Source organism: Lycorma delicatula, chromosome 11 (genome assembly GCF_047948215.1).
Source record: "Lycorma delicatula isolate Av1 chromosome 11, ASM4794821v1, whole genome shotgun sequence".
NCBI classification, from domain to species: domain Eukaryota; kingdom Metazoa; phylum Arthropoda; class Insecta; order Hemiptera; family Fulgoridae; genus Lycorma; species Lycorma delicatula.
The window spans coordinates 75,741,014-75,762,576 of NC_134465.1; the positions used below are offsets into that span (position 1 = coordinate 75,741,014).

General features: G+C 28.7%; 1 protein-coding gene across 7 annotated transcripts in view; it reads left to right on the plus strand.

The window, feature by feature from the left end:
- The window catches only part of LOC142332538 (NEDD8 ultimate buster 1-like), a 63,060-nt gene extending 44,979 nt beyond the window's left edge, over positions 1-18,081 (plus strand). For 5 of the 7 annotated variants that reach the window (XM_075378986.1, XM_075378987.1, XM_075378989.1 and 2 more), the window contains 2 exons: positions 2,380-2,496; positions 9,545-18,081. In XM_075378986.1, the coding sequence (XP_075235101.1) occupies positions 2,380-2,496; positions 9,545-9,726 (299 nt within the window). In that variant the 3' untranslated portion in view covers positions 9,727-18,081. The remainder of the gene's footprint in view (positions 1-2,379; positions 2,497-9,544) is intronic. The other 2 variants (XM_075378988.1, XM_075378992.1) reach the window with 1 other exon arrangement.
- Positions 18,082-21,563: the final 3,482 nt, after the last annotated feature.

The following is a 21,563-nucleotide window of genomic DNA, read 5'->3' on the forward strand; positions in this document are numbered from 1 at the left end:
ATAACTCAAAAGAATATTAGTTATTGATGCGTACATGCTATTTAGAAATAATTTTTGTAAATAATTACGCCAAGTCAAAGAAAATCATAATATTATAGCCTGTAATAAATAAACAACTCATTTCATATGTTTTGTATTATGTCATTACTTCTGTTTATTTATAGCAAATCCTTAGTTTAACATACAAAAAAAACCATATGCTTTCATGAAATAAATAAATTACCAGAACATATTTTGTTACTACAATAGTAACATCATAATTAGATAGGTGCAAGTCATTGCAAATTAATTGATGTGACTTTTGAAATACACTACTTCAGCTGTTGGTGTGAGAAGTCGCTGAGTGATGTTAAGAGCAATAGAGGGGATGCCATAGTCTACTACAGACCCACCTTCAGATATTACATACACTATAAGTTACAAGTGTTCATTCATACATTCATAGTGCTCTGCCATTAGGACAAATCCTGTCACAGCTGCTGCTCTCCACGTTAATCTATCCTTTTCTAAACACTTTTTTTTAGCATATTTTTTCTTTTCCATAATCCAATCCATCATTTGAAATTTCTTCTTTTTCTTCCATTCACCAAACCTGTCACATCCACTTATAAATCTTTTTTTCTCATACAATGTCCTATCCAGTTCCGTTTCCTATATTCAATCACATTTAGCATTTTCCTGTTCTCTCCTATTCTCCTTAACTTACTCATGTTACATGATCTTCTCATCTAACATTTGTTATTCTGCACCACACCCACATCTCAAATGTCTCAATTCAGACAAATGCTTTTTCTTATCATCCAAATTTCACCTCCATAGAGCATTGCAGTAAAAATCTCCAAGAAATTTAAATTTTGAAACTTAGAGCCATTTAAATTGATATACAAAAGTAATTTCTGGGCCTATATGCAATTCATCAGACATCTGTGCATTACCAAAGTTTTCCACCTGTATAGAAACTTTAGCTAGACATTTTTTTTTTTTTTTTTTTATAAAAAATAAATTGCCTTTTTTCCAAGAATACTATATACCAGATAAATATATTTTGTTACTCCATTGAAAAGCTTTACATAGATGAAATCTTGATTGTCAAACTGCAAGTAGATAATGGTACTGCATAAACCATTCATTCTAAATACTCTTTGCAAGAGGTTTTGAATTTCTGTTTATATTTAGGAATCTGTTTCAGTTTTTTATTATTTTTTTATATTTTATCACGTAAGCTTTTCTTTCAGAAAGCAGCAAAAACAGTTTGATTATATGTTAGTCAATATAGTTTGATTATATATTAATTGCTCATAGATAACTGGAAATCTGAAAGCTGCTATATATACCTAAAATGGCTTTTGTTATTTAATGGACTTTTAACTGAAATCTCTGAAGTATATCTTTAAGGCTAACACTTTGCCTAGAAACAATAATAAACTTAGCAATACTTTAAGAGCAGATTATATGCCTGTGTCATTTTAATAAAATTGTGAATAAACTTATTTGATGTTTCTTTTATCTTTTATAAGTGTTTTTTTTTTTTAATACAAACATGATTTATTTTTATTATTTTAAATTATTATGTTACAGTTATAGAAATGAGTAACAAACTGAATTTCTATAAATTAAAAATATTATTGTATGGATAAATATGGAGATAGACTGTCATGTAGTATTGTGTTAAAATGAAAAAAAAACATGTGATTTATCTTATTTATAGTTTGGATTTTGTTTCCCTTAAATTAATAAAATCTAAAGTGATAGACTATGGTAAAATGATTAACAACGTAGAAAATTACAGCTTCTAAAAATTAGACAGATCCAACACTTTACTTAATCCTATTAAATGACTTCCAATTTAACAAAATAGATTTATGTTTAGAACAGAAAAATAATTTTAAATTAAAATTAAGTTAGAAATTGAAATAACTGTGCATGAATGTTTAGTTTAATTAACTAGGAAAAAAATCAAATAGTAAGGGTTTCAGATGTTATAAAAAGTTTGAAGTCCTGCATTGAAGAATTAATAAGCATATTGTACAACTATATTTAAAACTTTTATCAAAGGTGCAGAGAGTGCTTTAATTTTAATTCTCTTCCTGTATCTAATTAATAAACCACACCCAAACAAACATTTTGGGAGGATGGAAAAAGGCAGGTTTTCAGAACCTGTTTTTTTGGTTCTTTTAAAATTAGCTACTTGTTACTTAGTTATTTTCAGAAGAAAAAATTGTTGAAAATGAATGTTTTCTAAAGTCCTTACTAGTTTACAAACTATATTATTACCTTCATTGTTGATTGGGTAGTAACATACTTTCCCATCTTATTTAATAAAAATAACATGTTTATTACAACATATATATTTATTTTTTGATCATTTATTTTTTATAGCAGATAATCTGAATTTTAATAATACAAATGTGAACATTAATGACAACTTAACTCAGCTAGTAAATGCTGTAAGTAATTTTGATAACACATTGATGCAATTTGCAAATCATTTTAATGGTAAGTGAAAGAGGTAAAAATATGCTATGTTTGCTTAATGAATTTGGATATAGTGTTGGATTAACCCTTTATTTTTCATAAAGACTGTGCTATAAATAATTTAAAACAGTTAATTTTTTTTATTCAATTATATATTAACAATAATCTAGTTGAATCTTCTCTAATTCAATCTTTTCATGCTTTTTTAATGACATTTCCATGTATCTTAATGCAGTTTTATTTTAAATCTCTTTTTTAAACGCTTTAAATATTAAGTGAATACCCAATCTGTTTTCTTCCAGTGCTAAACTCATTTACCATGATGAAAACTTTGATTAAATTTCTGAAAAATATTTTCACTGAACCTTTTTTATTCAAATTTTATTCCCTTAGATATTTGACCTGAGAATTATTTATAATCAACTTTAGAAAAAGATGAGGTTTTCAATTCAATCCTTACGATCCTTATTGTTTTTTTTTTATTACCAACATTCAGTGTTCATATATAATTTTGTAATGGTTGAACCATTTTGTTTTTGTTTGAAAAGCAATTTTTCCTGTTGGTCCAATGTAAAGTACATCAAAGTCATCTAAGAACGTTTTTAGAAATTAGCAAAAATCAAAAAAAATTATTTATTGCAAGGTTCTGATCCTGAAGTTTGAAAGGTATGCTGTGTGTTTCTGGGTGGGTTAATAAATAAAAACTTTTGCTTTAATTAAAAAAAAAAAAACACACATCAACTAGGCAGAGCTCATAGTTTATGCATTTCTGCCAGTGATCTATCACCATTTGATTTGTTTAGTACTCCACCCACCGGGTTGGTCTAGTGGTGAACGCGTCTTCCCAAATCAGCTGATTTGGAAGACGAGAGTTCCAGCGTTCAAGTCCTAGTAAAGCCAGTTATTTTTACACGGATTTGAATACTAGATTGTGGATACCAGTGTTCTTTGGTGGTTGGGTTTCAATTAACCACACATCTCAGGAATGGTCGAACTGAGAATGTACAAGACTACACTTCATTTACACTCATACATATCATCCTCATTCATCCTCTGAAGTATTATCTAAACGGTAGTTACCGGAAGCTAAACAGGAAAGGAAAGAAAGAAGTACTTTAGGCTCCAAAGAAAATCCTTCTAAGATTTTCACTTCATTTGAAGCAACATACACTTGACTTTCACAAAAATCTTTTTGCCATCAATTATAGCTGTATCAATTATAGCTGTACATCAATTATAGCAGGTATAGTGCCTTGTAATTTGTGTACCACTACTACAGCCTATAATTAGCGGAGCCGTTTGACATTCAACATTCCCATATCTTTCAGTGGGTTTTTACTTTTTTTTTGGATAATTATATCACCATGTAAACTTCAAAGTTAGTGTGTGGGAATATGAAGTGGAAATTTTGTAGCATATAAAAAACACCATGCCTGACCAGGATTTGAACCCGGTGGTACCTCCAGATGAAAGGCTGAGATGTTACATTTTCCATCAAGGAGATCAAATTGGAAAGTCACAATGACAAGCAATATTGAAATTGCCATCTGCATTTTTTACATGATAACCAATGGTGTCATCATCAAATTGAATTAAAATAGCATCTTTCTACTCACCATCTTCTGACTGGTCTCTTCTAACAGCTGGCCATTTGAATTTCTTGACTATACACATACCTTCATTTACAAGACTGTTACTGTCAGATATGTTATGGTAGAACATTACTCGCAACTCCGTGGCTAGTTTTATTGAGTATGAAGGACATCACAATTATTGTTGACATAGTTTGGAATTACATTTGATGTTTTTTCTGTATGTAGCAGCTTCCTGAGATTCATCAATTGTATGTAGCTGCTGTCATTTTTAAGAGAAAAAAAAACTTTTTTTTTTTCATATATTGCACTGAAAAGGAAAAGATGATCATTTTTCCTAGAAGTTTGCATTCTGGTCATTTCTTTAGGTTAGCGCCAAATTATAAATGAATTACAATTACAATTAGATTACAAAATTACAAGTGTACATAATTTGTTTGAATTTGGCATCAACTTCAAAAAATAAATTTCAAAGATTGGATTGCGGGCGTAGTGAAAAATTATTTTTTCCTTCTATTGAAATTGTTTTTTTTTTAAATAGTTCGTTTTTTTTTTTTTAAATAGTTATTTGCTAAACTTATCAATATCCATAGCATGTAAATTAAAAAAATAAATGGAAAACTTTATAATTTGTATTTAACCCTATCACAGTCTTTCACAAAAACTAATATGTGGGTGAATAAAATTTAAATGGTAATTTGCTAGCTTTGAGCCGGCTTTGTTAGCTCCTTCACTCTTTTCTGTTGTCAGTACAGCCATGAGTGAGCAAGAGGTTTCGTTGTATGTTTTACAAGGTATAATCTTAAAGTTTTTAACCAATGAAAACATTAAACTTTCGGAAATTTTAATTTGTTTAAAGGTACCTTGTTTAGTGGGTATCGGCTATAGGAGTGCTCAATCCATTATCATTGATCATCTTGGCTTTAGAAAAATTAGTGCTCAATGGGTTCCAAAGTTGTTGACCAAAAATCAAAAATAGGTCAGATTGGAGAGATCTGTGAGAGACTTCTGAATCGATTTTGGCAAGAAGGGGTTGATTTTGAGGCATATCATCACATGTGATGAAACATGGGTCCATCATTACACTCCAGAGTCAAAAATGGCGAGTAAGGAGGAGCAAAGGAAGGATGAGAGGTGCCCATTGAAGGCCAGAACCCATCTATCAGCTGAAAAAATTCTTGCAAAAATCTTTCTTGACTCTAGGGGAGTTTTACTCATTGATTTTCTCTACAATCAACGAACTGTGAATGCAGCTTACTATTGTCAGCTGCTACAGTCAACAAAAGCTGAAACAAGATGGGGTATGACCATCAGAGATGTCATCCTTCTCCATGACAACACTAGGCTGCATACTGCAATTTTCACATGGGATAAATTTGAAAAAATGCACTGGGAAACCCTTGACCACCCTCCCTACACTTCAGATTTGCCTCCCTGTGACTATTTTTTGTTTGTACCCTTGAAAGAATCACTTGGAAGGGAACAATTCAAAAACAATGAAGATGACGAGGAGCACATGCGCAATTGGTTGACGACTCGTCCTCAAACCTTTTGTAAACAGGGAATATTCAAGCTTCCAAATCATTGGCAAAAGTGTGTAGTTTGTTCAGGAGAATATATAGAGAAATGATGAAGGTATGAATTGTGTATATTATTTATCAATAATTTTATAAAAAGAAAAATTGCCATTTATATTTGATTCACCCTCATAGTAATGAGAAAACTTGGAAAATTTAAAACATTTTTTTGTTTTAAGATAGATAGTGAGGATTTTTCAGTTTTTTATACTGCTACTAATAAATGTTAAAATAAAACTTACCAGCTGAAGTTTTACCAAAATTCACGTAGAATATGATAGTTATCATATCCCAGCAGAGCCAGTCCTTTATTTGTCTAAATTTTTTTTTTTTACTGAATCTCCCTTACTTCACAAAAGCAAGTCAACATTCCATATATTTTCTTACCAAATTGTTAATAAATTACCATGACAAAACACAATCATCCAATCATTTGTATAAAATTTTACTCTAGTTTTATTTTTACTTCTTTACACTTGGGAGATCTCAAAACATCAAGATGTGTAAAACAATCTAAATTACAACCCACTATAATACTTACCTTATTATAAGTATTCTAACTATAATCTGTTATCTGTAATTGCCAAAATAATAAAACTGAAAGTGGGATATTATCTGTGGAGGATAATTTTATAACAAAATATTAGGTTTATATGTTTTTTAAATTTTCATCCTGATAAAATTCTATTTCTAAACATTTAAATTTTATTTTATCATTGCATGGGACAATAGCATGCGACATAGCAAAACAACAATTTTTTTTTATAATACAAGAATAGTTATTGGTTTTCCTCACTGCTTCATAAGTTTACATTTTGGTTCATTGCATGTTAAAATGCTGCTTTTATTTAATCTTTTGGTTACATTGCTTACTAATATATTTATATTATAAATATGTATAGCTGAAAAATATGTATCAGTAGTAATTACTGGTTTGTGTAGTAGGTTTACAATGCTCAGTTTTTCTCAGCATTTCATTCTTTTATATATATATTATATATATAATATAATAATATAAATGAATGAACATTAAGGATTATAAGTCAGCATTTTTCCTTGAATCTGCCAAAGTAAAAGAATATTACTTGTATAAAACCTGACCGAGCTAAGCAAACACTTAGCTGCATAGTCAGTACACTTCTTTGTTGAAATAAACATGATTTTAATGATATCTTGTTGACTTGTTGACCACAAGCTGATTTATTGAAACTTGCCGGTAATGGGTATATCAATCTTCACCATTTACACAGCTGTCAATGTGTAGGTTCTGAGATTCAATCCCAAGCAGTATTTCAGAAAATGAGCAGTATACATTGACGGATTACAGTATTTTACACAGATTCATAGAAACTTAAAAAGTTTTCTATTTTTATCCACAGTCACTATACTGAAAAAAAAATTACTGAATTAGCATATTCTAGCTGCTTTAATAATTCCTGGTTATATTATATTAATGAAAAAAGTTCATATTGACATAGATTTGAAGAAATTCTTTGTATTTTTAGTTACAGCTAGTAAAAAATTTGCTCTGATTTCTAGTCCATCAATAAAATGAAACTATAATGAAATTGTTGTCACACAGCAACTTTTTTTTTAAAGATTGCATTTAATATTGAAATATGTGTAATATCTGGGAGTAAGTGAAATTTATTTGTAAATTAATACTTATTTCATGGAAGAAACTAAGTTTATGCCTATATTTCAACAAAGCTTACTAGTATTTCTTCGTGGATAGTTTGTGTTTTTGTCATAAATTACTAAAGTAAATCTTAAAAGACTAATTTATTATTATCGATACTTCAGTTGATCTCCCATCTAACCACCAATTATAAAAATTCAACTATAAATTAATTTTATGTTACTCCTAAATTATTGAAGTGGTACATATAGTTAACAAAAAATAATTTTTTAGTCATTGCTAGAGATTTTTTTTCATAAAAAACTTCTTAACCCCAATTCTGTAATTTAAAAATATGTTTATGCTACAATTTTATGTTACTTCTAAATCATCAAATTGTAAAACAGTTGTCATAAATAAACATTATAGAATGTAATGTTTTCTTTCACTTTTATTATGTTCATTGTGAGCTTAAAAAACTTGTAATAATACAATCTTTGCTAAAAAAAAATAGTAACTTATTCTTAAAAATAACAATACCCATCTTTACCTAACTAGTCAACAGAACTGTTTTCATATAATTCAACACATCATTTCAACTTATAATTAATAGCCATGTTTTACTTCTGTGGCATTGATAAGTTTTTGAACATATTAAAAATTCTCACCAATTTATTTAGAATACAATTAAAAGATTTTCTTTTACAGAAACAATATTACTGAGTCAGTGAATCTCATAGAAAATTCTTTTAAAAAAATCATGATTTTTCTGCATCCCGTTCAACAATTTTTTAATTGTGAATTGTTTTATAATAATTTTTTATATCCTATATATTTAAATTATTTACATTTTAAATAATTTTTATGGACTTTAATCCTTTGTATATTTTATTGTATAATTTATCTTATTATAGCATTATCTATTTAAGTACCAATCAGAATAGAAAATTATTTTATAGGGAAGCGTACTTTTTACCAGTTGCAGTGTTATATTTTTTGTTGCCTAATTTTTTCTACATGAATTTCTTTTTTTATGAGGCTTGTTTTTAAAGTAATATCTGTTTTGAATCTGCCGCCTACATACATGATGTAAACAGACTGCACTTACATAGTTCAGTTATTTCAATCAACTGTCAGATTTTAGCAACATTAGTTTTGTAATTTTATTGTTTATGTTCATCCATTTGTAATGAGTGCTACAATCTGTGATCCTGCAAAGTGTGAAGTATATGAAATAAACCAATCTTTGGCAATTTTTTGCAAAAAACAATTCTGTGGCTGAAATTCACAAGCAAATTTGTGATGTTTACATCCTGAATATTGTAAATAGTGCTAAAATAAGACAGTCATGCCATTCATTTTAAGGGTCAGTGAACAACCTTCTTGTTGAAGAATGTAGCGGCCAGCTATATTGCAGAACATTAAAAAATCTTAGAAGAGCTAAAAGGATTTTGTTTTTGCATGATAATTCCCGATTGCACACAACATATCAGACAGTGAGACAGTCAGAAAAATTTAGTTGAAAAATCTTGAATCATTCTTCCTATAGCCCTGGTTTAGCTCCCAGTAATTTGTTTTCTTTTTCTTCATCGTAAACAGTGGCTTATATCATAAAGGTTTGACAAATTAAAAAAATGATGTTACTGTGTGGTTTAAGTCAACTGATGGCAGAATTTTTTGAAGAAGAAATAAAGAAGCCAGTGAAATGCTATGAAAAATCTGTTAAAACTGAAGGCAGCTGTATAGAAAAGTAGTAAATAAATGTAGTTTTGCATCAGTAATAAAGTTTGTTCATATTTTTCAGTTTTGTTTTAATTTTACAATGGAGTTAACTTTAAATATATGCCTGATGTATTTTTATTTTAACTTTTTTGTGTTAAACTTTTATTTATAGTTTCCATGTAATTTTTTTTCAGTCAAAATTTATTGATTCACTAATGAATACCTGTAATGCTACCTGGGTAGCATTTTATTACACCAGCTATCTGAGAATTAAAATACTTACACAACATCACACATAATTTACCTTTCTCCCATAAACATTAACGTTAGAAATACTTTTTATTATATTAAAACAATGAAAATAATTTTCTATTTTATATTATTTTTTGTAATCTACTTGACAAGATCATTTTAAAATTTGACTTAACCTGAAAATTCTTTGCCTTTATTGGGAATTCAACCCAAACCAAAGCCTCTGGACCAAACCCAAATCCAATCTCAGGTGTTTATAAAAAAAAAAAATAATGTTGATTGTTTAAATGTTTTCTTCTTTTTTTCAGGTGATGGTGCAATACCATCTACATCAATGAATCCGCAATCATTTCTTAAACAACATTCAAAAGAACAAGAAGCTTTTAAGCGGTTTTCAGAAGGTATAAATACTGATGTCGATGATCATTTAGATCTTACTCTGGAACAAGAAGAACAATTTTTAATGCAGTATCTCTCTTTGCTATCATAATTAATTAAAAAAATAAATAAAAGAAGAGAAAAGGCATTTTTTAATATTATAACATGTTCATGTACTATAAAATGTTCAGTTTTAATGATTTTTGTCTTTTTTTTAACTTTTTATATTTCTGTATTTATATTTTCTCTCCATATGTGTATAGCGAAGCAGTATGATATATGGTTATTAAAGAAACCAAACTGGTTCTATAACTAAAATTTATAGAAAAAAGATATTGTTAAAATTTTATCTTCTACTCGTACACCAGTACTGCTGTTGTAACTCTCAAAATAGTACTCTAAATAATCTTCTAAAAACCTTCTCAACAAGGCTCATGCGAAAAGTTTAGTTTAAGTATATAATTATGCTTGTAAGTTTACAGATTTAATTAACACAAAAATACTTATTAAAATCATTGTGTACAAGTTTAGTATTCATAACGTTCAAGCTACGGAGAACAACTACACACCTGCACTGCTGGGAAGTGACTGCTGTTTCCCGTAAATCGTTGCACTTCCCTCCACTCATTCACAAGAATCTCCAACATAGTAGATACTTCCTTAACTGATTTAGGAATGACTTAACGATCAATCACACCAAATATTGGGGAAATTTTAATGTGAAATTCATACATAACACTGATAAACATAATTTTTGTTTCCTAACATGCGATACATGATTTTAATCTGTTTTTTGATGCTGAAAACGAATATGAACTCAGAATCTTTCTATCATCCACCATTTTTGAAAAAATTTTAAATTTTTATTAATGGATTTTTTTTCATTTTTCAATGAATAGTTAGCATTTTAAGCTACTAGACATTCTTGAAAAAATAAATTATAAAAAACATAGCTGGAACATGTTTGAAAGTTATAGCTATTTTGTTAGGCATGTATATACTAAGTACACATGTTTCCTTTGCGAATGGGACATCCGAGGTAGGGATAAACATTATGTAACCAAAGAGTGGAAGAAATGAGACAACTTAACTTCAAATGGGAAAAATATTATTCATGAGCCCTTAGTTGAATCCAAAAAAATATTTTTACCCCGTCTCCATATCAAGCTAGGACTAATGAAAAATTTTAATAGCAGTGAAGAAGGATAGTCCTGGATTTTTGTACATCAGGCAGAAATTTCCAAATGTAAGTGAAGGAAAAATTAAAGAAGGAATATTTGTTGGTTCTCAAATAAGAGAGTTGGTCAAAGATGATGTGTTAGTGTTAAATAATGTAGAAATTGCAGCTTTGGCTTCACGTTTGCAAAACTTTTCTTGGCAAACAAAAATCCGACAAGTACCACCATATTGTTAATCAACTTCTTACTTCATACAGAGCTATGGGATGTAATATATCTTTGAAAATGCATTTCCTCCACTCGCATCTGGATTTTTTCCCAGACAACCTCGGAGACGTAAGTGATGAACACTGTGAACATTTCCACCAAGACATTTCGGTCTTGGAAAGCCATTCCATTCCATTTGGTGATGGAAAGCCGTTATAAAGGGAAATATAATAATAACATGCAGGCCAGTTACTGTTGGGACATTAATTCGGGATGTGCCTGAGGCTATTTATAAAAGAAAAGCGTCAGCAAAATCATTCTAACATAAGTATGGCATTGCAAAATTATAAATTTTACATATTTTAACTATATTTTCCCTTAATTTTTTTTGAAGCGTAATTTATTTAAAACTAAGGGTAATAGAAAAATTGTATTTACAGATCTGTATTGTACGCAATAAAGCAGTTCAAGATATGGTATCACACTTAGAGAAACATTAAAAAAAATTTTGTCTATCGGTGTAATTATTTGAAACAAAGAAAACTCATCATGTTATTATTATTATTAGTAGTAGTAGTAGTAGTAGTAGTATCTCAGTAGTAGTGGTAGTAATAGTAATAGTTTAACCTGTTTAAAATTATAATAAAATATTTCACCTGATTTATAACAAATTATATAATTGTTAGATTTTGCATGTACATATGTATTTAATCCAAACATAAATTTAAAAAAAAAATACTCTTACAATCTAAGGATCCTGAATTATGATCTTCATTTTATATGTACTTCATTTTTATTCATCGAAGAAAAAATAAATAAGGTAACTAGGATTTTAAGTTTGTTCATTTTTGTGCTGTTAGTTAATTCTGTATCTTCAATAAAAATTAAGGAAACCTTTTCAATTGACTTCTCTTTATTTATCATATCGGTTTTCTGAGATATTTTTTTTTCAATCACAATCTACAAAGTTTAAATACTTACCATCATGACACAAAAAAAAAACAGCATTTAAAGGGTAAAACATTGATGTTAACCATTTGGTCTCTGTATGAAAATAAAAAAAAAATTACAACGTAGAAATTTTATTTGTAGTAATGTATCTTACTTATATGAATCTGATTAATATTTAAAATCTCATCAAACATTAAAAATAGCTGAATCGCAGTTTACTGCTGCTGCCAGTCAGATAAAAATTTATTCATTATAAAACTAATTTTTGTTTGTTTAAGGGTTAAATCTTGTCGACCAAAATAAGTTGATACATTTAAAAAAAAAAAAAAACATTTTATTTAAATGGATCTTAGTAAAAATTACTTTAATATGGTCTATATTATGAAGATTCCTGACTTATACATAAGAAATTGGTTGTTTTTATATGAAATTTACATGAAAAATCATACATAACAACTGATTATCTTGAATGAGTTTTTTTATTTTTTTTTTTTTTTGCTTGATGAAATTCACTACAGAAACTCGAAGAAGCTTGTGTGTAGGAATATGAAATGTAATTTCTGTAGCGTATGAAAAATGCCATGCCTGACTGGGATACAAACCCAGGACCTGTGGATGAAAGGATTATGTATTATTTTTAAATAATAAAAAAGAAAAGTTAATAAATTATGATATTTATAAAAAAACAAAAATTTCATAAATAATATTTTTTTATTACACCCAATATTATTACAGTTTTATATTATACTAATAAACGAATGTATTATATATATATATATATCTTTTGCTTTAAAAAACGACTAACTTTTATTATATTAAAATTAACACCAGGTTATAATCATAATCTCATTATGATCGTATTCATCTACTATGTCAACAACAAAGCACATAAAGTTTAAGTAGTTTTTAGAAATGTTGCTTGGTTACTCCAGATGAATACTTACTAGTAGTTGTGGTTAAAATGGTAGATTACTGGATAGATCACACAGAATACTGATATCATAATAGAGATTTGAATATAAAACAAGTTATGTTATGGTGTGAGATATTAATAAAAAACTATTACGTTATTCTTCTTTGACAAAATATATATATATTATGAAAGAGGTAAAAATAATTAATGAATGGTTATTAATTATAAAATTCTCTGATATAAAACTGTTTAACATTAGAAGAATTTTATTAAATTTTAGTGTAGATGAGTTTATAGTACAAATTGATGATATTTAAATAGTGTAATATGAGTTATTAATAAATAGCGCAATGTATTTTATTGTATGATGCACTATATATATTTTATGTTATTGATGTTAACACTTAATTGTTCGTTAATATTAATAAGCTACAATGATCCAATATTATAAAGCCAGCTCTATATTGATCCTTGACTGGTAAAAAATGTTCTTTCTCTTTTATTTAAACATTAGGAATACAACAGTGGATTTATTTTTACCAAATGATGAATATTTTTAATTAATGAGAAATTTTACCCAAAATTATATATATATTGACCTTAAAATGTACAGCTGCATTACTGAACCTTTATACAGATGTTAAACGGTATTTTATATTTGTAACTTTTAAAAATTATGTTAAATCTAATAAATTTTTATAGTATTGTTTTTTATTTTTTTTTTACTTTATATACATACTTCTAACATGAAATTTTAAAAAAAGGGTCTTCGTAATAAGCTGTTGTTTTATTCTTTTGCCTTATTTAAGAATATTCTGTAATCTGATTCAGACATATACAAGATCTATAAATAAAGTAATGAGTAATGGCTCAGAAAAACGTTTTATTTACAATCCAGTTATACATGGACTCTATCATCTTTGAAATAGTTCCTTTGGGAAGCCACACAACACTTCAAATGGTTTTTCCACTCTTCATAGCAGTGTTGAAACTCAGAAACTGGAATATCCTTCAGATGGTCGGTTATATCTTTTTATGTTTTCTACTGTTCCAAGATGGTGTCTTTGGGATGTTTTATTTCCTGTCGGGAACAGGAAAACGTCGCAGGAACTCAGGTCAGGTGAATAAGGTAATTGAGAAACTACATGAATGTTTTTCTTTGCAAAAAGCTCATTAATTGAGAGTGTAGTGTGACAAGGTGCATTACCTTGATGCAGTTGCCTTTGATGGCCTCACGCAGCCAATTCTTTTCCACAGTCATTCAAGAATTTCTCAGTAAACCTATTGATTTACACTCTGTCCTGTATGCAAAAATTCCTTATGGACAATGCCATTACTATTGAAGAAACAAATTAGCATGGTTTTGCTTTTTTGGAACATGGTGAGTTTGAAGTTTGCCACTTCTTGCTCTGGCATTTCGTTTTTGGGTCGTACTCAAATATCCAAGATTCATCAACGGTAATAACAATTTTTTTTAGAAAATCAGGATCAGTTTCAATTCATCCTAGAAAATCGCTGCACACTTCCACCCTGTTATTTTTCTGTTCAACAGTGAGGTTTTTTGGGACCCATTTTGCATAAATTTTTTCATGTCCAATTCGTTTGTCAAAATTTGATGCACTGTGTGTGGTTCAAATTCAATTATTCTGCAATCATTCTGATAGTTAATCGGTTGTACCTTATCAAGTCTTTGATTCGCTCAACATTGTCGTCACTTTCTGACGTTAACAGTCTTCCAGAGCGTGGACCATCCGCAACTGATTCCCGGACATATGAAAATCCTTTAAACCACCTAAAAACTTGGGCTCATAACAGAATGTCATCTCCATATGCCCTTTTCAATTTTTAAAAAGTTTCAGTCGCATTCTCACTGAATTTAACACAAAACTTAATTCCACAACATTGCTCATAATTAGTATCATTCATTTTTGTAACGCACAACAAAACTCATTTCACGAAAAGTTTTTTTTTACATCTCACATGACAGCAATAGACTAAAAATATTAATATATAATATAAATCAGCTGTTCATATAACCATATGATTACTAGTAACTTTACAGTGTTGCCACTTTGACTGCCAAAAATCTACTCTCATTACTTTATTTACAGACCTCATATATTTTTATATCTTCTTGTATCTTTATCATATCAAAACACATTTTAAACTGTTACAACACAACATGGACTAAAATCAAATTAAATGCTAAAGAAAGATTCTGCCAGTTTGACTTAAGTTGAGGAAACCAGTGAAATGGTTAAATTTGATTTGTCCCTTATAAATAAAATCTTGATTTACTGATTTTATACATGTTTTATAGTGATTATAATAGTTAAAATCATGGTTCTGAATAGTGAAGACGAAGACTAATAGGTAACGTAATATTGTTTAGATTTTCCTTCTTTTAATTATTGAAGCATATCAATAATTATGATTTATATCAGTTTGAATTTTCATTCTGAGATTTTAGAGCATAAAATGTTTTAAAATAACAAAATATTAAAATTAATTGTCATATATATTAATAAATATATGAATCATAATACTTATATACTGTTAGTATATGTAACTATATGTGTTACTGTAACTTATATGTATTATTATTCTGTAACTTATTTGTGTTAAGTATATATGTATATTGTACCGAAGATTATAAAAAAGGTTTTAAAAAGAAAACTGAAAACATATTTTTAAATAAGCTACTGAAATTGATTATTCTTTAAGCAAGCAATGTTTTGTTATCTCGTAGATCTGTGTCTTTTTTTTTCTTTAGCAAAAGCAGTTGTGTCATATACAATTAAGTTTTCATACTAAGCTGGTGAAGTCTAATCCGGTAATTGCTTTAGGAAGAGCAGGCCTAAATGTTTACGCCTTCTTGAAATCCCCAGCACAAGTTTCTTTTACTGATTTCACAAACTCACTGCAATTTAAAAAAAATAATTGTAATTTTAAAACAATATTAATATATTCAGTATTATTTACAGTATATCAGTATTATTTTGTAACCATTTTTTTGTATATTTGACAATTATAAAACTCTGGAATTTATAAAAAAATATTTATCATCTCATTTAATATTTGGCTCAATTCTTTATTTTCATTTCACATACAATAATTTTTTTTATATTTGTTCTTTGAGAGGCCACAATTTTTTCCTTGCATTCTTTAAATTAATCATAGCAAGTGATTCCTATTCATCAAAATGTTAAATCATACTATGTTGTGTAATTACTTTCAGTCTTTCATTGCGATTGCTATGCTTGTAATTTTATATATATATATTTTTTATTTTTTTTAATGCATGTTTATTTGCATTAGAGATTAACTTATAGCAAAAGGAGTTTATTTCTAGTACAGATGCTTAAGGTCTTGATTAACTTACATATTATCATTATTCCACTTCTCAATGACTTCCATTAAGGAATTAAATTGTTATTTGTGTCCTTAAATATGTATAAAATATAAACAGTGCCTAGACTTAACTGATTGTTAGGATTATTGATAGTTTGTGTTGTTGAGTCTTATGTATTGTGTTATTCTGCCTAACTACTAAAGTTAAATCGTGCTGGTATGTGAATCGACTGACTAAACATTTTAAAACTAAATTTTTTTGTAATTGAAAAATTAATCGTAAAATTATTAATAGTTTTCAACTAAAATGGTATAATACTATTTTACCATGAACATAGACAGCTAAATTGATTTTGTATAATCTGTTATTCCTTACAATGGAATTTTAAAAATATAATCATAAATATTTATAAAAATAACAGTTATTTTAATTATTTCTAATCTACAAATTGTATAGTAACTTTTTCAAAATATATATTCATAGAGAAACTGATGGTGAAATTTTTTTATGGTAAATAAATAAAAAGATTTGTTGTTTTACTAGTATACCTGGCAATGCTTCACTATTGCTAGATTCGAGTTTATATATAGATTAAATGAACACAATTGATAGTTTGATAAAACATTAACAAAATGAACATTATGGAACTTCACATAATTTAACCTTTCCCTTTTCTTTTTCACTATCCCATTTTCCCTTTTCCCATACTCCCCTTTGCTTTTCTCCCCATCACCCTTTCCTTTCCCTATTTATCTTATTTCCCTTTCACCCTTCTTTTATTTTTTTCTCCTTTCCCATTTCCTTTTCCTGTTTTTCTTTTTTCCATTTTCCTCTTCTTCCCTTTTACCTTTTAGATTTTCCCTTTTTTCCATACATAAATCTGTCCAGTAGTTTTTTAGTCTATAGCAGATACACATATCGAAAACATTGAAATGGAATTGTAAAATATTTAGTATAGCATGTGTTGCGTTTACATCCAACAGATAATGCTGTTTTCTTAGGTATATAAATAGATTTAAGATTTTTTAAAGATTTTTAACAAATTAACATTTACATTTTTATTTATTTAGATTTAAATTCGTATTAATTTCAGGATGTATAAAATTTTTTATTTTGTGAAACGGAATAAAAATCATAATACAACATAAAGGCAGCCACTATATTTTGATACATATTCTTGGTAATGGTATTGTAACTGCGAACTTTTAGTTCCACTTTTGTGTTAAGTATATTAAATAAAAGTTAAGAATCTCATGTTTAAAGATTACATGTAATTGATTAACTTGCAGATTCAAAGATGAAAAAGTGTTGACTATACCGAAGGTACATCTGTAAGTCGTGAGGTTAAAACAAAGTTTTCTCCTTTCCATCTTGATCTAATATTTAATTATTTTAATTAATTTTACCTTCAGTCCAGTAGTTTGTCATAACTTGTTCTGAGATTTAATGTAATAATTTTACTGTATTTCTTACACTTCTCTTCAAATAAATTGAAACTTGATTTTTTTTCTATTGAATGGTATATACAAGTGACAATTCAAAATCAACCTTTTAGTGTTAGTACAAATTCTTGAGCATGGAAATTTCAAGAACAAAGACACGGGATACTGGTTTTAAATGATGTTTAGTATAATAATTTAATAGTAGGGTTATAAAAAGGGATATTTTAAATTAATATATACAATTAATTTTAAATTTTATATACCCAAAGGTTGTATTTTTGCAATATGTTTGTATTATTATTATTATTATTATTAAGTACTATTGAAAAATATGTACATTTGTATATTTTTGTATACTTGAAATGTAATTTTTGATTAGAATTCATTATATATAAATAAACATATTTATGTATTGTTTTTCCTATTTATGTTATATTAATTATATTTCCAAAAAACTCTGTTCACTTGTATAATAATTTAAAAAATATTTTCAGTAAATTACTTATGAACCAAGTATTGTGCTTTGAATTATGTACCTATTAATTCATTATATTCTGAAGGTTTTATTTTATTTAGATATCTAATGGGGGTCAAAGGCATTACCATCAGTTTGTGGCCGTAGGGATCCTCAAATATTTAGAGTACTTGGCGTAACAATTCTGGGGTACTCTAACTGGGTCAGACTTTCTTCAAACTGCGGAAAGGCTACATATCACATCTACATAAACCATTTCTATTACATACAGACACATTCATTAAACAATATCACAAACATACTACACCCAGGGCTTCACACTAATCTCTTTTAGAAAACTATACCAGTGGGGAAGCTTGGATGTGATAGGAAGGTCACTTTTTGATTTAAGAAGTAGCAAATGGCATATCTTGTTTGAGAGTGCATCCACTCTCTGTGTAAATATAAGGCAGTTCCTGTAATGGAATTTGTAAACCTTTTTGATTGAAAACTGTTACATAAGTTAACACAGGTGGCTATGAGTCCACTTGAGTGCTTACTTCACCAAGATAGGCGTTTCGGCATTAAGCCCCCTTCAGTTTAGATATTTGCTGTTAGGATGTGTTGAGAACTCTGTGATGGAACTGTGGTATGGGAGGGTGTAGGCATTGATCTCACTCCTGAAAATGGACCAGAGCAGAGAGATAAAAGAATGTTTTCATTAGAAGCTTATTAAATTTGTGAATTTGTTTCTTGATTTTTGAGTAAATCAAAGAGGACTTTGAGTAAATTGAATTGTAGGAAAAGATTATCATTTATCTAATCAACACTTGTTTTGTTGTTATGATAATAGTATTTTTGGTGTTTAAAATGCTGTATCAAGTAATGATCTGAGTGCATAGTCTAATTGAAGATAGATAAGGGCAGAGTTCTTGTGTGAAAACTTTGGTTAATTTGATAGTTGAGGGTTATAAGTTACAGTAGGTGGTCGTGCTTGGAAGAAGCCATACAAAGGCAATAATAAGTAGTATAAGCGCACTAATGGAAATGTCTACCAAGGCATTTGCATTGATGGCATCCTGACAGAGGCCAAACTGATGAATTTTATGTGTTATCTGGTTTAGAGGTTCTAAAAGATAACCTCCAGTAAAGCTCATCAAGGCTAGCAACAGAGGAGTTTGGGTAGCAACCAGGATCATCACAAGACAGATGTCTTTCCGTATGTGGGTCAGGATGTTAGATAAGTTAGTACTCATAATGACCTCATTGCAGATGGAAAAAATTAATTGTAGATAAATTAATTGGTAAATCTACTGTTAAAAATATTAAAGATTCCTCCTCTTGAGTATGTAAAAAGTCTTATTCCTTGCCAGACAATGATATTATTAATATAAATGATAAATGTAATGAGAAGTAACACATTACAGTGCAGGTTTTAACTTTTAACATACATTAAAGTTAAAATTACAGGTATATTTGGTAATTTGTGGTCATCTGTGAAGGACAAACCAAAATGAATGTTATAAAGGGTTGGGGGAAAGGTTTCTTTTGTATTTTAATATAAAAGTAAAACAATTTTTTTTTAATATGTACCGTTTTGATCGACCATCTTTTGCCATTTTTAAGATAAAATCTTATCCCATCTTTAGAACTTGTGTTTTTTGGACAAAAAACTGTGACAAGTGATCTTCATAGGCCTTTTTTGAAGCCAACGTAATACTGTTAAGAAAATCCTCTAGAGCTAGAAACAAATGGTAGTTTTACAGTTCAAGGTCAGAACTATACAGTGATGCAACTAAACTTCTCAGCCAAGTTCTTTCAATTCTAAGATGTTTGGGATCTGCTATTGTTGTAATAGTATGCTATTAATCGTTTGACCAGGTTACTGCATCTCACAGTTGTTTTCCAATACCACCACACATACAAAGCATCGGTTTTCTTGGCGTTAATCTTGGCTTCGCCATCATTTGTGTAACTTCACCTTGCTTCAACCACAATCTTTTCCATAAATTATTTTGTTGTATGATTCATTTTTTATTCCCATAATGAGCCATTTTAAAAATGATTCAATTTCATTCCATTTTAGCAGTAATTTTAAGATGGAAATTCTGTAGATTAAATTTTTTGTTGTTAAATCATGTGGCACCCACATATAGTTTTTTTATCCATCCTTCTTCAAATGGTTTAAAACTGTTTCATGGTCCATATTTAATTTGTAACTAACACTGCTAATCAGCCAGTCTTGCTCAATTTTTTTCACGATTTCACCAATTTTTTCAGTCATTGGCCGACCAGAGAAATATGCATCATTGACAAAAATTTCCAGATTGGAAATTCTTAAACCAGTTTTATGCCACACATACTACTTCATGACATAAACATCACAAATGTTTTTAGTAGCCTGTTGCATTCTTCCCCTTTTATTATAAAATTTCAAAATATATCAAATCTCTTCTTTATTTTCAAGATTGAGTAACTTTTAATTATATAAGCTTCTATAATCATAACCTTTCTAAAAATACTCAGCGATATGTCACATTACAAAAGCATAGAAGTACTGCCAGAGTTACACAATCCTAAATCCACCTACTGTGTAAATACAAAGAAACTTTTTCCCTTCTCCCAATACTTGTATTCAGCAGTAGAAGGCAGTTATATGTAAATTATGGGGCTGCAGCTTTCTCTTTTAGACTATGTGCTTTGAGGATATTGGATTTCACCCAGAATTTCTTCATTCAATTTTCAACCAGCACCTTTAGACTTCACTTTTTATCAAGTATATAAGTGGACAGTGCCTTACAACTTCTAAATTTTTAGAAATATAGAATCTATTCTTTCTTGGTTTGTGGAAGAACTTGCCCTGATCTGATCACCTGCTTTTTTATACTGCCCTTTTCAATTGACCACAAAACAATGATCATCACACCCCTCCACCCCCATTTAGTGTTAGGGCTGATAATGCCATTAATTTACTCAATCTTTAATCACCTTCACTTCATCTTTTTTGACCCAGAGTTTATCCACTGTGGTTAGTAACTAATATTTATTTCAACTTTTCATTGGTAATTTATCACAGTGACTGAACATCCTTAATCTCATATTAAAAACTGTTTCATGAAATTATTATTAGCACTGAACAAAATATTATTTTTTATATCGACAGATCTAGATTTAACAACTTTACTTCTACATTTGTTGTAGATAGCATGACATAACGTTTTGACTCGTTTTCATAGTGTTTTATGTGCAGAGTTATAAAGCACTCAAAATAATTTCATCATCAACAGACAATAATGATTTTCAGCATGGATTTTCTCACTATTCTGTTAGCATTGTCCAATTACTCTAATCATGCTTTCACATAAATTTGTGACTATATCAAGATATAGCTTTACTTAAGCAATGGTCAAATTGAGGTAATAGATGTTAAGAAGTAGTAATAGGCAGGATAC